This window comes from Apodemus sylvaticus, chromosome 23 (assembly GCF_947179515.1).
Source record: "Apodemus sylvaticus chromosome 23, mApoSyl1.1, whole genome shotgun sequence".
Taxonomy (NCBI): Eukaryota; Metazoa; Chordata; class Mammalia; order Rodentia; family Muridae; genus Apodemus; species Apodemus sylvaticus.
The window spans coordinates 45,985,775-46,000,935 of NC_067494.1; the positions used below are offsets into that span (position 1 = coordinate 45,985,775).

Here is a 15,161-nt window from a genome sequence, read left to right on the forward strand (position 1 = left end):
CTTTTAACGCTGCTCATCTGGCCCTTTGCATCTTTCTTTGTTATTCTTTGGATATAGAAAATATTAAAAATAGAATCTCTTCAAATAAATCACCCTCCTTCTCTCCCATGGCCAAACAGCAGTCTTGGTATACAACTATCTATCACAAAGAAAATTATAATTATTGTACTTAACCTTAATTAAAGTTGTTATATTTTTTTAAAAAGAAAATCAAAAAAGCCCACACACTACAAAATCCAAAATCCTTTGGATCTTTTTTATTCATCGTTAATAATGAATTCATTATGGTAATTCATTTTATTCGCAAAACAACTGAATACTGTATTAATGCTAATTTTAGACGAGAGACAAGAGTGGGGGAAATTATGGATACAAACGGTCTGTCATAATCTACAGGAGACACCAGTCTGCTTGGTCTTAGGTCTACAGCAAATGGGGTTGTGTGTTTCTGTTGCACTGAGCTGCTGGTGTAGGGCAGAGCAGGACTCTTGTCTGACTGAACTATGCCCAGTCTGCTCATCAGTTCTGACAGCTGTAAGGCCCTTTGTGTCGTGAATGCATTTTGATCAAGCTTGCTGCAAGCAATGTCTATGTGATTTCTTCCTTCCCTATTTGGATGCTTCTTCTCCCTCTTGCCTGACTGCTTTGGCTAGGCTTTCCCACACTCTGTTACATCAGGGTGGTCAAGTGTTGAGTGCTGTCAAAGTCTGAAAAACAGTAGTTGTTTTTCTTCCTCTAGCTTCCCTGACTCAGTTACTGTTAGCTGCTGCCGGTATCAAACCCAAGTGTCATGCTTGCTACATAAGTGCTTTACTGCCGAGGTAGCCTGTTTTTCTGTTTTGAAATCTGTGATATTATGTTCAGAGAATTAGCAGCTGACCTCTAACACGTATTCCATTACAGACGCTAAACAATACTAATGCTCACTCAGTATAATCTGATAAGACCTCAGACTGGTTGTGACTCTTCTGGACGCTAACTGGTGTGAAGGGAAGAGAAGAGCCTCGTCTGCTTCCACACTGGGGCAGTGATCACAGACAGTCTCACCGCTGTCATTTAATGCTGACATTTCCGCCTATAAAGAAGCTGGCACAGCTGGGCACAGTGGCAGCACTTGGAAGCCAAAAGGCAGGTGGACCTGTGAGTTCCAGAACAGTCAGAGCTGAATCTAAAAAAACCAAAAACCAAAACCACCTTCCAAACAAACAAAAAACTAAAAAACAAGAACCATGGAAAAAATAAGCCACACCAACAATAGAACCCGAGATGAAAGACTCATGCTTGTCAGGGACAACTAGCATCTACAAGGTGGAGGCAAGGGACTTGGTTCAAGGTAGAGGCCTGCCTTCGCTACATAGTTCAAGGACAGTGGACTTACATCAGGACCCTATCTCAAAAAATCCAAACCACACAACAAAGAAACCCAATACAACAAAAATAACACAAACCCAATTTTGCTTACTCCTTCTGAAATACCACCTTTCTTTGAAGGCCTCAGACATCTTCTAGTTATCCTGTAGTGTGAGAAGGCAGACCCTCCCAAGTTGTGAACAACAGAGGTGCTGCAGCTCATCTCTGTTGGGTAAAAACTCCAGTGTGGACCTTAACCTCAAATCAAGCCCATTTCCTTTTGCTATCCTGCCTTGGAGAGCCTGAGATGACCAGAAGATTCCCTCCCCAACCTCCCCGTGGAAACGGAGCCTCACCTGTGACCCTAAGAGAGCAAATCTGACTCTAGTCCTGATCCCTTGTGGCCACTCTTAACCAGAAGCAAGCCCAGAGGCCTGTCAGAGCACAAGTACCAGCTAACAGACAGCTGAGTCTCACAGACCCTTAAAGGTTCGCTTCAGACTTGGATTGTGTAAGTGTCACGAACTTTCTGTGATTTTCAACCATGTTTTACTAGTCATATGCACTCACTAGGCCTCACACAGTCATCGAGGGGACAGACACACCCACCCAGCCTGACACCTTACTTTATCACTGGTGTTCACGTCCTCTACTCCCATGGAAAGGTCTTCTTCAATTTCTTCACCAATACTCAGCTCACTTTTTTCTGAGCGATGACTAGCACTAATTAGAAGAGGGGAAAACGACAAAGAACTCTGAAGAACAATTACCACTGCTCAAACTTTCCAGAGATTCTTAATCCTCTAAGTAACATACAAAAACAACATTAAACATATGTCACACACCTCATGTGAGCAAGCGGATAAGGGCGGCAGGGGCAATCACACAGGAACCCTGGATTTCTCCAGTGCCACTCACCACATGCTAGTCCTAGCTCCAAAACACGGTCTAAGAAATTATTGTAATAAATAGAAATCTCTAATGAAAAGAAAAGGGTCAAAATACCCAGACATACAATTTGAATTTTCTAATTATATTTATAACAAATATTTCTTTCCCATTAGTAGGTAATTCATATAGGAAAGTTACCTCAAACAAAATTTTAAGTAATGTCATTTGAAGAAAGCAGTTTTGCTTAAAGTCAAACAGGCGATTCCCACCCCAAAAGGCAAAAATGTGCCTTAGGCTAAGCTAGCGACTTGGTTTGGAGTGACAGGCCAACAACATCTGGGCCACTTCTTTCTTTCTAATCCTCCAACACAGCATACATATTCATCTATACTTTACTGTAAGATGAAGAAGTCACTCCAAGTAATATATATAATTTTGGATTATATAATTATATAATATATATACATATATATAATATATAATATAAATATATAATTTTGGATTAACTATCTTTCTGTATTTTCAATCAACATGAAAAAGAGAATTAAACACAAAGTAAACCCAATGTAATTTTGCCATATCTGTATTCAGAAAGTAAAGATTTACATATTCAACTCAGGGTGTTTCTCACCTATTAAAATCATCAACATAGTCCTCATCTTCTCCAGTCCCTGGCAATCAAGTTTTAAAAAAGGAACATGTTAAATATATTATTTAAAATACTTATTTTAAATAAGCATGTTTACTGCAAAACAATGTATTACTGAATATTACTTCATGAAAGCGTAAGTACCAAAACAGTATTTAAATGTTACAGTAGAGTAACCTGGCAAGGTGATTTCTTTTGGTAAGAAGTGTGCTACAGAAACCAAACAGGACCAGCAAGCAAGGGGTGGGGGTGGGGCAGGACTGTGTCTTTCCCCCATTGGCTGTGGTCTGACCTCACCATCTTTCTCAGCTGCTAGTTTTGAATGAATGGTACAAAAGAAAGGAAGGAAGATTGGAACAAACCCGAGTAGGGGTACCAAACTCTGGGAACACAGTGGGGTCCTTATACAAAAACATCTTATTAGGTGGGGGAGATTCAAAAATCTGCATAAAAGATTTACACTGGAGCAAATATGGAGACAAAGAGTAGAGCAGAGACTGAAGGGAAGGCCATCCAGAGACTGTCCCACCTGGGGATCCATCCCAGATACAGTCACCAAACTCCAACACTATTGTGGATGCCAAGAAATGCTTGCTGAAAGGAGCCTGATACAGCTGTCTCCTGAGAGGCCCTGTCAGAGCCTTACAAATACAGAGTCGGATGCTCACAGCCAACTATTGCACTGAGCATAGGATCCCACATGGAGGAGTTAGACAAAGGACTGAAGGAGCTGAAGGGGTTTGCAACCCCATAGGAAGAACAACAGTATGAAGCAACCAGACCCCACAGAGCTCCCAGGGACTAAACCACCAACCAAGGAGTACACATGACTCCAGCTGCATATGTAGCAGAGGACGGCCTTGTCAGGCATCAATTGGAGGAGAGGTCCTTGGTCCTATGAAGGCTCAATAGATGTCCCAGTGTAGGGAATCGAGGGTGGGGAGGCGGGAGGGTGGGTGGAGGAACACCCTCATAGAAGCAGGGGGAGAGGGGATAGGAGAGGGAGGTTTCCGGGAGAGGGGAAACTGGGTAAGGAGATAACACTTGAAATGTAAATAAATTAAAAGAAAATAAAAGATAAAACTATGAGTCTAAAGAACACTTTAAAGGAGGACAGATATACATGATATCCAGAGCTTTCCTTCAATAATGGTAATAAATAAAATGTTTTTTAGATGTATTTATTTTATATGCATGGATGTCTTGCCTGCATGTATAGTATGCATGTGTGCCATGTGTGTGTCTGCTGCCCAAGGAGAAGAGAGTACTGGAGCCCCTGGAACAGAGTTACGGAGGTGGTGAGCTAATGTGGGTGCTGGGACATGAACCCGGTCCTCTGCAAGAGCAGCACTCTAAACCACCGAGACATCTCCAGCCCCAGGAATAGTATTTCTACATACAGCATAAAATGACAGCAACTAATAAAGCTATTCAGTGACTGCGTCCCATGCTAACCAGGGACTGCTGTCTGGGCTCTGGGCTCAGCCCTTGTGGTGCCTCCCCGAGACCGGGTGAATGCTAACCGTGTGCTCTGGGAGCAGCCCTCCCGGTGCCTCCCCATGACCAGGTGAAGTACAGCACGGGTGGAGCTCTGCAGCAGAACACGTGCCCGGCATGTTCGTGGGTCTGGGCTCTAGCCGCATCACCACAGTAACAGAAAAAGGGACACGGCAGCAAGGTACCACCAACTTCCCTAGTCACCCTGTTTCCAACTGCCATGACCTTCAACTTAGCAGTTCATCCAAAATTTTCAAAAACAATCAGAAAGTGTGAAGATGCACTAGTGAGGGTGCTTCGAGCCCTTTTATGGTCATGTCCAAGCACAACCAGGCCTGATCCACCAAGTTATGACTTCATAGGGTTTGGTGCACAACAAGTTCCAAATGCAGTCACCACAAGAGGAGCTGCTGCTAACAGAAGAGCATTAAGCGTCCTCACATACACAGGAATCTGAGGAGCTAACCTACAGCTCTCAGTGACAACTGCAAATTAGCTTAAAAAAACAAACAAACAAAAAAAACCCAAAATACTAAAAAACCAAAATACTAAAAACAACAACAAAAACCTCCTAACTCCTGTTTTCTGATGCCTTTTAGAGAAGTCGAGGACAGATGCTGGGGAACAGGACAGCACTGCCAGTGGGACGTGCACAGGAAGTACTTGAGGGACAGGAGGAGGCTGCAGGGCAGGAAGATCCTGGCAGAGAGGGAACTGCTCAGAGCTGCAGCTGATACCGTCCTATACCACCCTGGGTCCTCCAAAGCGCGGGGCCAGAGCAGAGGAGACCCAAGGCCTCGGAGGCAGCGCACTCTCTACGGTGGTGGACTAGTCAGAGGTCTCCCACAGCACAGCAATTAATGCACAGAGAGGCTCTCCACTGTACAACACAGCAAGGCAGCATGGTGGGAGGAGGGACTGAGAGAGCTTACGCTGAACTCTAAGGCAGAGAGGAGACTGTTCAGGACAGTGTGTCCCTGAAGAGAAGCCAAGCCCGACCTGATGAAGACAATGTCTCAGACAACCACTGTGGAGCACGAAGGGCAGGCAGAGGAGAAGAGTGACCTGATGTCTGTCTGTTCTCACAGGAGAATGGCGTGTAGGAGAGGCAAGAATGGGAATTAAGGGGCCAGGAAGCCAGAGAGGGGGCAAAGCTGGGGGTGAGTGGGGTGAGGGCTCAGGCAGCTGAGAAAGGCACGACATGGGTGAGGAGCAGGGGCTCTCCTGGAGCCCTGAGAGATTCAACAGGACGGGGCAGTTTCGGAGCTGCTGCTCTTCTCTGGACCACGGAGCTGTCTCTCTCTCCAGCCACAGAAGTTACAGGGCTGAGAGAGAGCAGCCAGTGGCTGGTCCTCATGGGAAGAGAGGAGGGAAAAGGTTCTGATAAACCCCAGGCGTGGCTGCTCTACAAGTGTCACTAAACAAACACTGGTGGCAGCTGACTGCTGTGTCTCTGAGAAGTAACACAACAGAGGAAACCAAGTCAGGAGAGCAGGGCAGCTGGGGCTGCAGTCGGATCTGCAATAAGCCAAATGAATTCTCTGCCTTCCTTCTGGCATTTGCAGTTAATTCAAAGTCAAGATATTTACTGATTGGTGTGGCACCACACACAAGACTCTCTACCTTTCTGGTTATTACGTGTTTCTGGAAGTTATGAGTTAGAAAGAGTAATTTAACGAAACATATACTAAATGAGAGGCTGGTACCTGCTGCCCACAGCCAGTGACTCTGACTTTCTTAGTCTATATGAGATCAGTTTCAGTCTCTATCCCTATCACTGGCCTACCGCGTGTTTCTTTTACATTCATTCTTGCATCTGACCAATATTAGCCAATGAGCTAAGAAAGAATAATTTTTATATTTCTAAATATGTTTTGAAATTTTGTGTAACTGTTAAGAGTTAACCTTTATTTTATGTGTATGGGTGTGTTGCTCGTAGATTTGCCTGTCAGGTCGTTTGGCTGCTGCCCTTGGAGGTGTCAGACCCCCCTGGAATTAGAGCTATGATAAGAGCAGTCGTGAGCTGCCACATAAATGCTGGGAATTGAACCCAGGTCCTCTGAAAGAGCAGCCAGGGCTTTTAAGCACTAGGCCAGCCATCTTTCAAGCCCATAAATATTAAAACAAAAATAAAATAATAAACACCACAAAATATGTTCTGGAGATGATTTCACGAGGCTTGCCAAAATTGACTTGCGACTCTACAGAATTTTTTTATGGTTTACTACTCTTGCTGTAAACAGGAAATAGTCCTGTCCCTGAACTAGCTTAATCCACTCTTAACCAAAACCTTCTGTTTCACAGCTCTGACTACATCACCCTCTTCTGGAGGTCTTTCCTGAAAGCCCAGGCCAGGGCCATTCCCTTGACTATGGTCTGAATACCACAAAACAAAGGTCTGTCCAGCTTGTCGCCAGACTTAACCCCTAGTGCAGGGCTGAGCTCCATACGTGCCAGTTCCCTGGCATCTGCTGAACAGCAGGAAGACTGTGTAGACGCCAATCTGGAAGATGACCTCAACAATCATACTACAACTAAAATCTAGTTACCTAGCCCAAGTGATCCAATCTTCTCACCAACCAGTTTCAGATCCTTCAGGACCGTGCTTCCTCTTTTACCTGTGGACAGGAAAAAATACTTGCATGAAAGGAACTCAGAACAAAATTCTCTAAGCCCATCAACTTCTTTTTTGGGTGCAACATTTATACCTATAGGAATACAGAAAAACCTAGAAAAGAAATCATAAACTATAATCAACAGAGGCTAGAATCATGTAATATTCCCTGGGTATTTACTATTGGTAAAAGGTAAAGGATCCATGCGTACAGAGAAATCAGATTTTATTGTTCTTTATTAGAATGCAATTATCAAAATAAAGATGTACATGAAACCCAATACTGTGAAGTCCAAGCGATCTACTTCGGCTGACCTGCTGATTAGATACTGAACTGACTGTGACAGAGTGAAGGCCACAAATGCTCTTCAAAGACTCGTAGTGTTGTCCCAGGGCTAGAGGTGGGAGGTCAGGATGGCAAGGTGCAGGGGCTGGCTATTATTTCTCCTACATGGCGCTGCCATCTTTCCTGTGGATCTCACACTCACAGCACCCGGACTACAGCCCAGCTCAGACACAAGCTCCTGATGGTAGTGAGGCTGTAACGATTGCTCTGGGCCACAACTTCTTTAGGAAATTAAGTTATTTTAAGGGTCCATGAACATTCATGGAATGGGACAGCATCTAACACTCATCCTAAGTTGCCAATATTACAAGCCAAAACTCCGATGGAGATACCTAACCTAGTAAATATTAGAGTCTGGCAAGCAGTACTCTGTACAGCATTATTTGCCTTCCCTAGTGATCATGTGGCTTCCCTAGTGAACACAGAATGCATATTGCCCAGAGAGAAATCAAGAGAAAATTTCAGAGTACTGACTATGTAGCCTATCTGACTGACCTATAAGGTAAGTCTGGGGTGTCTTCCTGACTGGTGATGTAGCAGGCACAGGCGCAGTCTCACCAAGCAGTGAGTGCCGCCTGGGCAGGTGGGCCTAGCTAGGTCTGTCAAGAAGGAAGCTGAGTAAGCAAGCCACGGGGAGCGAAGCAGTGAGCAGCGTTCCTCCGTGGCCTCTGCTTCAGTTCCTGCCATCATGTCTCTTCCTGAGGAACCACGGCTGTCAGCTGACATCCCAGCACAGCATGGACACCACAGTTCCTGGAGGAAGCAGAGCCTAGAGTACTCAAGTACTTACTGTCGGCATCTGTCAAGGAAGGGGCTCCTGCCAGGGAGCTCAGAGCGCTCCTCACGTGGGCTTTGTCGGACAGCGAGGCCAGACTGCCCGCTTGCTTCCTAGGCTCGCTTCTCCTAACAGGAAGCAATGACAGGTAAATGACAATTTCAGACCTGTATCACTACAGTCTTATATTCTGCAAACATAAAAAAGTAATGTAAAGAAGGCTTATATGTATACAATGGCTGGAAATGAAAACAATTTACAGATTGCAAATCCTAAAGCAAACCTACAGAGCACTGCAGACTGCAGAGCAAGCTGTGGTTCCGATCCATGCCCCATGCACTGAGTTTGTCAGTGAAGCCCTAGCTCCCTGAATTTACAGCTGTCTGCTCTCTCTCAGGTCTGCCCTTCAGAAGCCCTCCTCCACTTCCCATAAACAAGACAGTACAGGAGTCACAACCGAGCTCTACCCCTCAAATGCACACTGTCAGGAAGGGCAGAGCCTCTGACCTTGAGGGCGTTAGTCCCTGCCAGCCAGGCCCACACTGCACACCCTCTTCATCCTGCTGCCAACTCTGTCTCCCTCGAGTCCAGCACCAAACAGCACTCCAGGAAGTCTTTGCGCCCTTATACTAAACCCTGGGTATCATTTTCTTATACTAGTGTGCACAACCAAACACACATGCGCATGCATGCAGGCACACGGACCCACACTGTGCCTAAGTGCCCACACCTCTCTCCTCTGCACCCTTTTGTAACTCACTAGGACTTGCTATTTCAATCCTTCCCCAACACTCCTTCCTGGTCAACTGTAACCCTTTTATCTGCCCTATTTCCAGTCCAACAAACTGTCAGCCAAAGTCACCTCTACCCTCCAATGGCTCCCACTGCAGCTGCTGCCTCCCGCCCTTCCTGCCATGGCTCCTTGTCTCCTCTGTGCTGCCTGCTCACCTCCCTGACCTCGAGCACGCTCAGCCCTCTCTGATCTATCCACTGGCTTCAGTATTTCCTATATACTGATGACTCCCTGCTCTCGCCAGTGACATCCTGCCCACCAACATCTAGATCCTTACATGTCACACTTGGGACTCTCAGGCCACCCATCTGTGCCATCTGACCCAGCTTTTCCCATTTGTTTTCCCCATCTCTGCTTATGGGTTTTAACCTTGCAGGTATTCAAGCGTAGACCCTCGAAAGCCACCTGGTTATCACCTGGTTCCTTGTACTCATCTCCAAATCCTTTTGTGCTTAACCTTAAAACGTCCCTAAACCACTTCTTTTCCATCACGCTATCATTCTTCTCCTGAAGAGTCTGACAGTCTGCTACCTGGACGCCCTGCATGGACCTGGCTCAGCAGCAAGGATGTGTGTGGGTTGGGTCAAAACTTCAGTGCTTCCGATCTTAGCCAGAAGACACACTCTTGTGATTTGCCTCCATCTCCTCATCCAACTCATCCAACCCTCTCCTCTGTGACCACACTGTCCCTCCTGAAGTCCGGAGGGACATCCTATTTGCCAGTTCCTCTCTTGGGAGTGGTGCAAACCTGACTCCACATGGCTTGCTCACTCCCTGAGCTCTGGCTCAGGTGTACTCCAAGACGGCCCCAACTACATACAGTTTTCTCTGTCAGTGCTGAAACTGACAAGGCCTCTGCATCACAGTGCTGCCCACCACACAGCATCTCCACTCAAGATGAGTATTGGTGAGACTACCTGACGGCCTCTGAAGGTGAACTCCGAGGCAGGAGTCAGAACTCACTGCTGCACCCTCAAACAAACTGAAACCTGAAACGGCTCCTGTCACATGGTAGGGTCCTGATGCAGGCTCACCTAGTCAAACTGGCTCATACCCAGCGTCTTCAGTACTCCTTGAATTATTTTATGACATACTAGGTTTTACTGACACATCAGATTTACAATAATTATAAAGTTTTTAGCAGATTATTAGTTTTAAAATATAAAGTGAAAGCACTTAGTAATTTTGTTTTGAAATCATGAGTCAGATAATCTGAAGAAGAGTCTACTCACCAACCATAGGTTTTTTCTGGTTTAGGAATGGGATCATCGAAGAAAGAGTCTCCTTCCACGTCCTCTTCATCTGGACAAAGAGCACTTTTGTCTTTGGCATCTGCAGTGCTGCTGCTTAAGAAAGATGCAATTCTCGTTTCGTGGGCCAGCGAGTGCAGGCTGCTTTTACTCTTGGACTCTGACAAGGAGACACTTGGGTCACTCTGACTGGTCTCACTGCTGGTCTTCTGAAAAGAGGGAGAGAGAGCTCTTCTTGGTGATAAAGCTTCTAAGACAGTTAAAACAGTCCACTTAAGTGTGTGCGCGTGTGTTGTATGTATGCAGGTATGTGTGTCTAGGTGTGTGTTGTATGTATGCAGGTGAGTGTGTGTCTGTGTGTTGTATGTATGCAGGTATGTGTGTCTGGGTGTGTGTTGTATGTATGCAGGTGTGTGTGCCTGGATGTGTCTGTGTGTGTTGTATGTATGCAGATGTGTGTGTCTAGGTATGTGTATGTGTTGTATGTATGCAGGTGTGTGTTGTATGTATGCAGGTGTATGTGTCTGGGTGTGTGTGTCTGTGTTGTATGTATGCAGGGGTGTGTGTGTCTTTAGTTTTTTTTTGGATTTGGTTTTTTCGAGACAGGGTTTCTCTGTATAGCCTTGGCGGTCCTGGAACTCACTCTGTAGACCAGGCTGGCCTCGAACTCAGAAATCTGCTTGCCTCTGCCTCCCAGAGTGCTGGAATTATATGCGTGCGCCACCACTGCCCGGCTTTGTGTGTGTGTTGTATGTATGTAGGCGTGTGTGTCTGGCCTTTAACAATAGACACCGCAATACGACCCTAAGGTTTCTTACTTGATCCTGAGGCTTCCTGACATGGGCATGTTTCAAATGACAAAATGTTAGAGAAATATGGATACACAATTTGCTCCCTCCCTTTCTAAGGAAAAGGCCTTTACTGTGCCTATCTCACTTAGCACTCTCAATCCTAACAGCTTTCCATTTTCATCCTGTGTGTCACTGTTGTGTAAAATATCTCAGCATACTCCCAGCTTGCAACCAGGAAAGAACATTAAAGTTAAGAAAAATTCGTCACAAAATAAAGCAAGTTGCACTATTCATCAGAAACAAGAGCAGCATTCTACCCGACACCTAATACAAGCCTTTGAATGCTCACACTTACAACAAGCAGAGGCAGGCTACAGCAGTCACCTTAATTCAGGCTTGCTGGGCTGTCTACTGACCTGCACCCCATGAACCGACACAAGCAGGCACGTAAGTCCTCTTTGTGACTTAAGCCAAGGTTAAGAGTTCCTACCGAGGAGTACTACTGTTCCTACCCCACTGATGCAGAGTCAGGTCAGTGTGAACTGTTACACTGTTTGGTTTACCCTGAGAACCACGGCACGGCAGTTTAGTCTACACATGGCCATACCTCTTTTAGTCTCAAAACACTCTATACATATTAAGAACCACAACAAATAATGCCAGTAGTAACAGCAGTGGCTAACAATTATGGAGAATTCCAAACGCCGTAAGTGTTGTGCCTCAGTTAATGCTTAGGCTATACATGTAGGATGTGTTTTCTGTATGGATTCTAAAAAAGAACACAAAGGCAGTGATGTAACTTGTTCTGACCCCAGGGTAGGTAGATGGTAGAATGCACAACAGATCAGCCCCCCCCTCTTCCTCTCTGTTGAGACAAGGTCTCATGTGGCCTTGAGCCTGCGGAACAACTGAGGATGAGCTTGAACCCCATCTCCTGCCTCTTTGGTCCTGAGCGCTGGGATTACAGGAGTTTGCCACTCTATCACTTAATACTCAGATTAAATCATTAGGTTTAGTTATATAAAATTGCATTTACTGTGGACTGAAAAAGAGTTTCCAAAGATCTGACCTTGTGTCTCATGCAGTATTATTATAGACATTACTATCTGCGATAGAGCCCTGTGACCCTTGAAGTAAGGAGCCTGTGAAAAAGCCTGGTCTGGCTCACTAACTATGATTCTAGCTGGTGTTTGTAAGACATGAACTTCCTCCAGAATTCAATTCAAGTCAGTATGTATACATTAGTTACAAACAGGCTGGGCCAGAGCTGATTAGCAGCAAGGCAAGAAGCAGGGAGCTAGGTTAGACTAGCACCCAAGGTCATGCAGGTGCTGTTCTGTTTTCCCACATGCAGACAGCAAGCATGTCTTAGGATGCACAGTTACATTCTTAGACTCGAGGCCTTGGGGGTTTGCCAGAAGCAAGACATATACTACATTAGCTTTAGGGACTTAGATGGAGCTGTAGAGTCTGTGGGCTATTAACAGTGATAAACTAATGAACACAAAAAAAAAATGCATTTTCAATTTGTAATTATTGCCTGGGCAAATAAATTATCCAAGTTATCCTTTTAAACTATATAGGAAACTTTTAAGGAGGTCCTTTGAAAAGTCCCTTCCAAGTTTTTTCAAGTTTTCCTGGTACTGTGAAAAACAGAAGTATAATGTTAATATATATCTAAATTATGTTCATATCAGTGTCAATTTTTGATTTGAAAAGGTTTTGTTTGTTTTTTGTTTTTGTTTGTTTGTTTTGGTTTGGTTTTCCGAGACAGGGTTTCTCTGTCCTGGCTGTCCTGGAACTCACTGTGTAGACCAGGCTGGCCTTGAACTCTGCCTCTGCCTCCCATGTGCTGGGATTAAAGGCGTGCACCACCACTGCCCAGCTTTGAAAATGTTTTAATAATTGGCTTTTTCAAAAGCACTACAACTAAATGCCCTCAAGTCTTAGGATATTTGAACACACTCAGAGACTTTGATGGTGACTCTCTTCTTCAAAACTTTGCTGAGAACATTATCAGGGAAGAGGCAGAGTGAGTCAGACATAAAGTGACATCACAAGTCAGTGACTCCAGGTCATGCTTTCGTCCTGGAGTTCACACCATCAGCTCAAGCCCACATAGACTGCAGGAGATTGGAGGGCATGCTGACCCAGGCTTGTCACTGACATCACCTGTGGGTTTCAGTGACATTCGTACTAGTGAGGCAAGGTCCACTTGTAGGAAGCCAGCCAGGTTTCATAGAGAAGGACATTATGGTATGACAGATGCATTTTCAAAATAACAGAAATATTTATTTTATTTTACTTTTGCAGTTCTGTTAATGAAGGTGAAAACAGAGTTCTCCTAGCCCACTAGGGAGCTCATCAGCAGAGGCAGACGTGACACTGGAGCAGACACAACCAGAGTGGTCTGTTTGTAAGGGAAAGGCCATCACCCAGGCTTGCCTCCCACTGCAGAAGCCAAGACAGACACCTTTCTTTTTGCTCTGCCTCCAGAGTAGGAAACATGTCCTATTTCTCAATTCCAGATTCTATGCTGGTGCAGAAGCTGAAGAAAGTCATGGCTGTCTATAAGACAACCCTTAGCCTTTGCCATTTACTACAAATGAAAGGATTTACGAACAGTACTGCATCAACCATTCCCTTTGATAGAGCTCAAGATGAACAAACTATATGGTAAATTATGATAATTAGCTTTTTCAAAGGTTTAGTAAAGGTTTAACTTTCCAATAAAACACAATAAAAAAATTTAATCTTTTTAAAAAAGTAGAAAATGAGATCAGAGAAAACTTTCACAATGAAAAAAATTCCTTGTGTAGTAGCCAAAAATCAAATTACTGCTATGTTATCTTTAGGAACCTGAAAAGGGCTGAGATGCGGCTCTGTGATAATAGGAATTGCCAGGACAAGGGCCTCCATTCTCAGCACTGAAGGAGACAAAGGCAAATACAATCTGTGTTCCCAAAGAGAAACTTAAGGTGCACTGCCCATAAACAGACAGTCACTGCAGCTCTGCCAGCACCCACCTGCGCTGACCCTCTCCCTCAGCTCGGACATTACTAACTAGCAGAGCACTGAGAGAGCAGCGTCACCATCCAACTGCGCACCAGCCTTACAGCTTTATCTGCTCACAGTAACACTGCGGGATCTAGAAGCCTGTGACAAGTCTTTAAACCTCTCAGTTTCTAGAAGAACCCCTTCCCAGCAGCAGTCAGTCATCTAAGCTATGCACACACTCTGCCGAGCCACGCCCAGGACAAGAACAGGCCTGCACAGGTGCCCCAGCCTCGCCCCTTACCCCTCTTGCTCTCTGCAGCTCAGACTCATCTGAGGACAGTGCCAAGAGGTCACGTCCAGACGCTCAAGAGGTAGGGACCCCAGGGCCAGGCAAGTGTGTTTCCCACTACCTACCTCCCATTCACCCAGCCTCACTGTGAGGAATGAATGAGAGCTAACAGTCAGTATAGAAAGCCCTGAGGTGACAGCCTCAGACAAACAAACCCAGCCTTAGAAGCACAGGATTGTGACCAATGTCCAAAATCAACATAAGAGTTGAATTTATCTGAAAAAGAGTAATGACCTACATCATGTTACTAAGAATTAAAAGTAAGGTGCCTCATTATACATGAGTGTGTAAACGGATGAAGGAGGCCTTCTCAGACAACATTTAATAGCACACACACAAAGGACTTCATTCCAGAGCTGCAGAGCTGCTTTGGCACCTGAGGCTCTCAAGGCCCACCTGACCCTACAGGGCCACAAAGTAAAATAGGAAGAGACGAAGACTGCACTGAGGCGAAGTATTAAAAATAATATCATCTTGCTCTGTTTTTCTAATTAAATGGTAAAGACCCAAATGGCCAGAGCTTCTGCAAAGTCTGCTACGATGTTTTTGCTGTTGAGTTCTTGAGATAGGATCTCACTATATAGTCCAGGGTGGCCTAGAACTCAGTGCATAAGTCCAGATTGGTATATAGGCACACACCACGACACCTAGGTGTTCTACTTGTTTAGTATGTTTTAAGAAGCATTCACTGAGAGTTCCCTGTACTGGTGTTTTGAACATATTTTTCCCCTTCCCCAAACTCTTCCTTTCACCTTCCCCCCGCCCCCCAACTGAGTTTTCTTCTCCCCCACTGCCTGCATGGAGCCGGCTTATGTTGTCCAACTAGTCTGCAGAGTGGGGTTTTCTCTATTGATTTTTC

At 45.1% G+C, this 15,161-nt stretch overlaps 1 protein-coding gene across 4 annotated transcripts in view; it reads right to left on the reverse strand.

Annotated features, from left to right (window-relative positions):
* The window catches only part of Cep43 (centrosomal protein 43), a 30,068-nt gene that overhangs the window by 2,346 nt on the left and 12,561 nt on the right, over positions 1-15,161 (reverse strand). For 2 of the 4 annotated variants that reach the window (XM_052169917.1, XM_052169919.1), the window contains 5 exons: positions 10,148-10,371; positions 8,138-8,250; positions 6,937-7,005; positions 2,873-2,912; positions 1,977-2,073 (listed from right to left, as the gene is read on the reverse strand). In XM_052169917.1, coding sequence (XP_052025877.1) covers positions 1,977-2,073; positions 2,873-2,912; positions 6,937-7,005; positions 8,138-8,250; positions 10,148-10,371 — 543 coding nt within the window. Of the gene's footprint in view, positions 1-1,976; positions 2,074-2,872; positions 2,913-6,936; positions 7,006-8,137; positions 8,251-10,147; positions 10,375-15,161 lie in introns of all 4 variants that reach the window. The other 2 variants (XM_052169916.1, XM_052169918.1) reach the window with 1 other exon arrangement.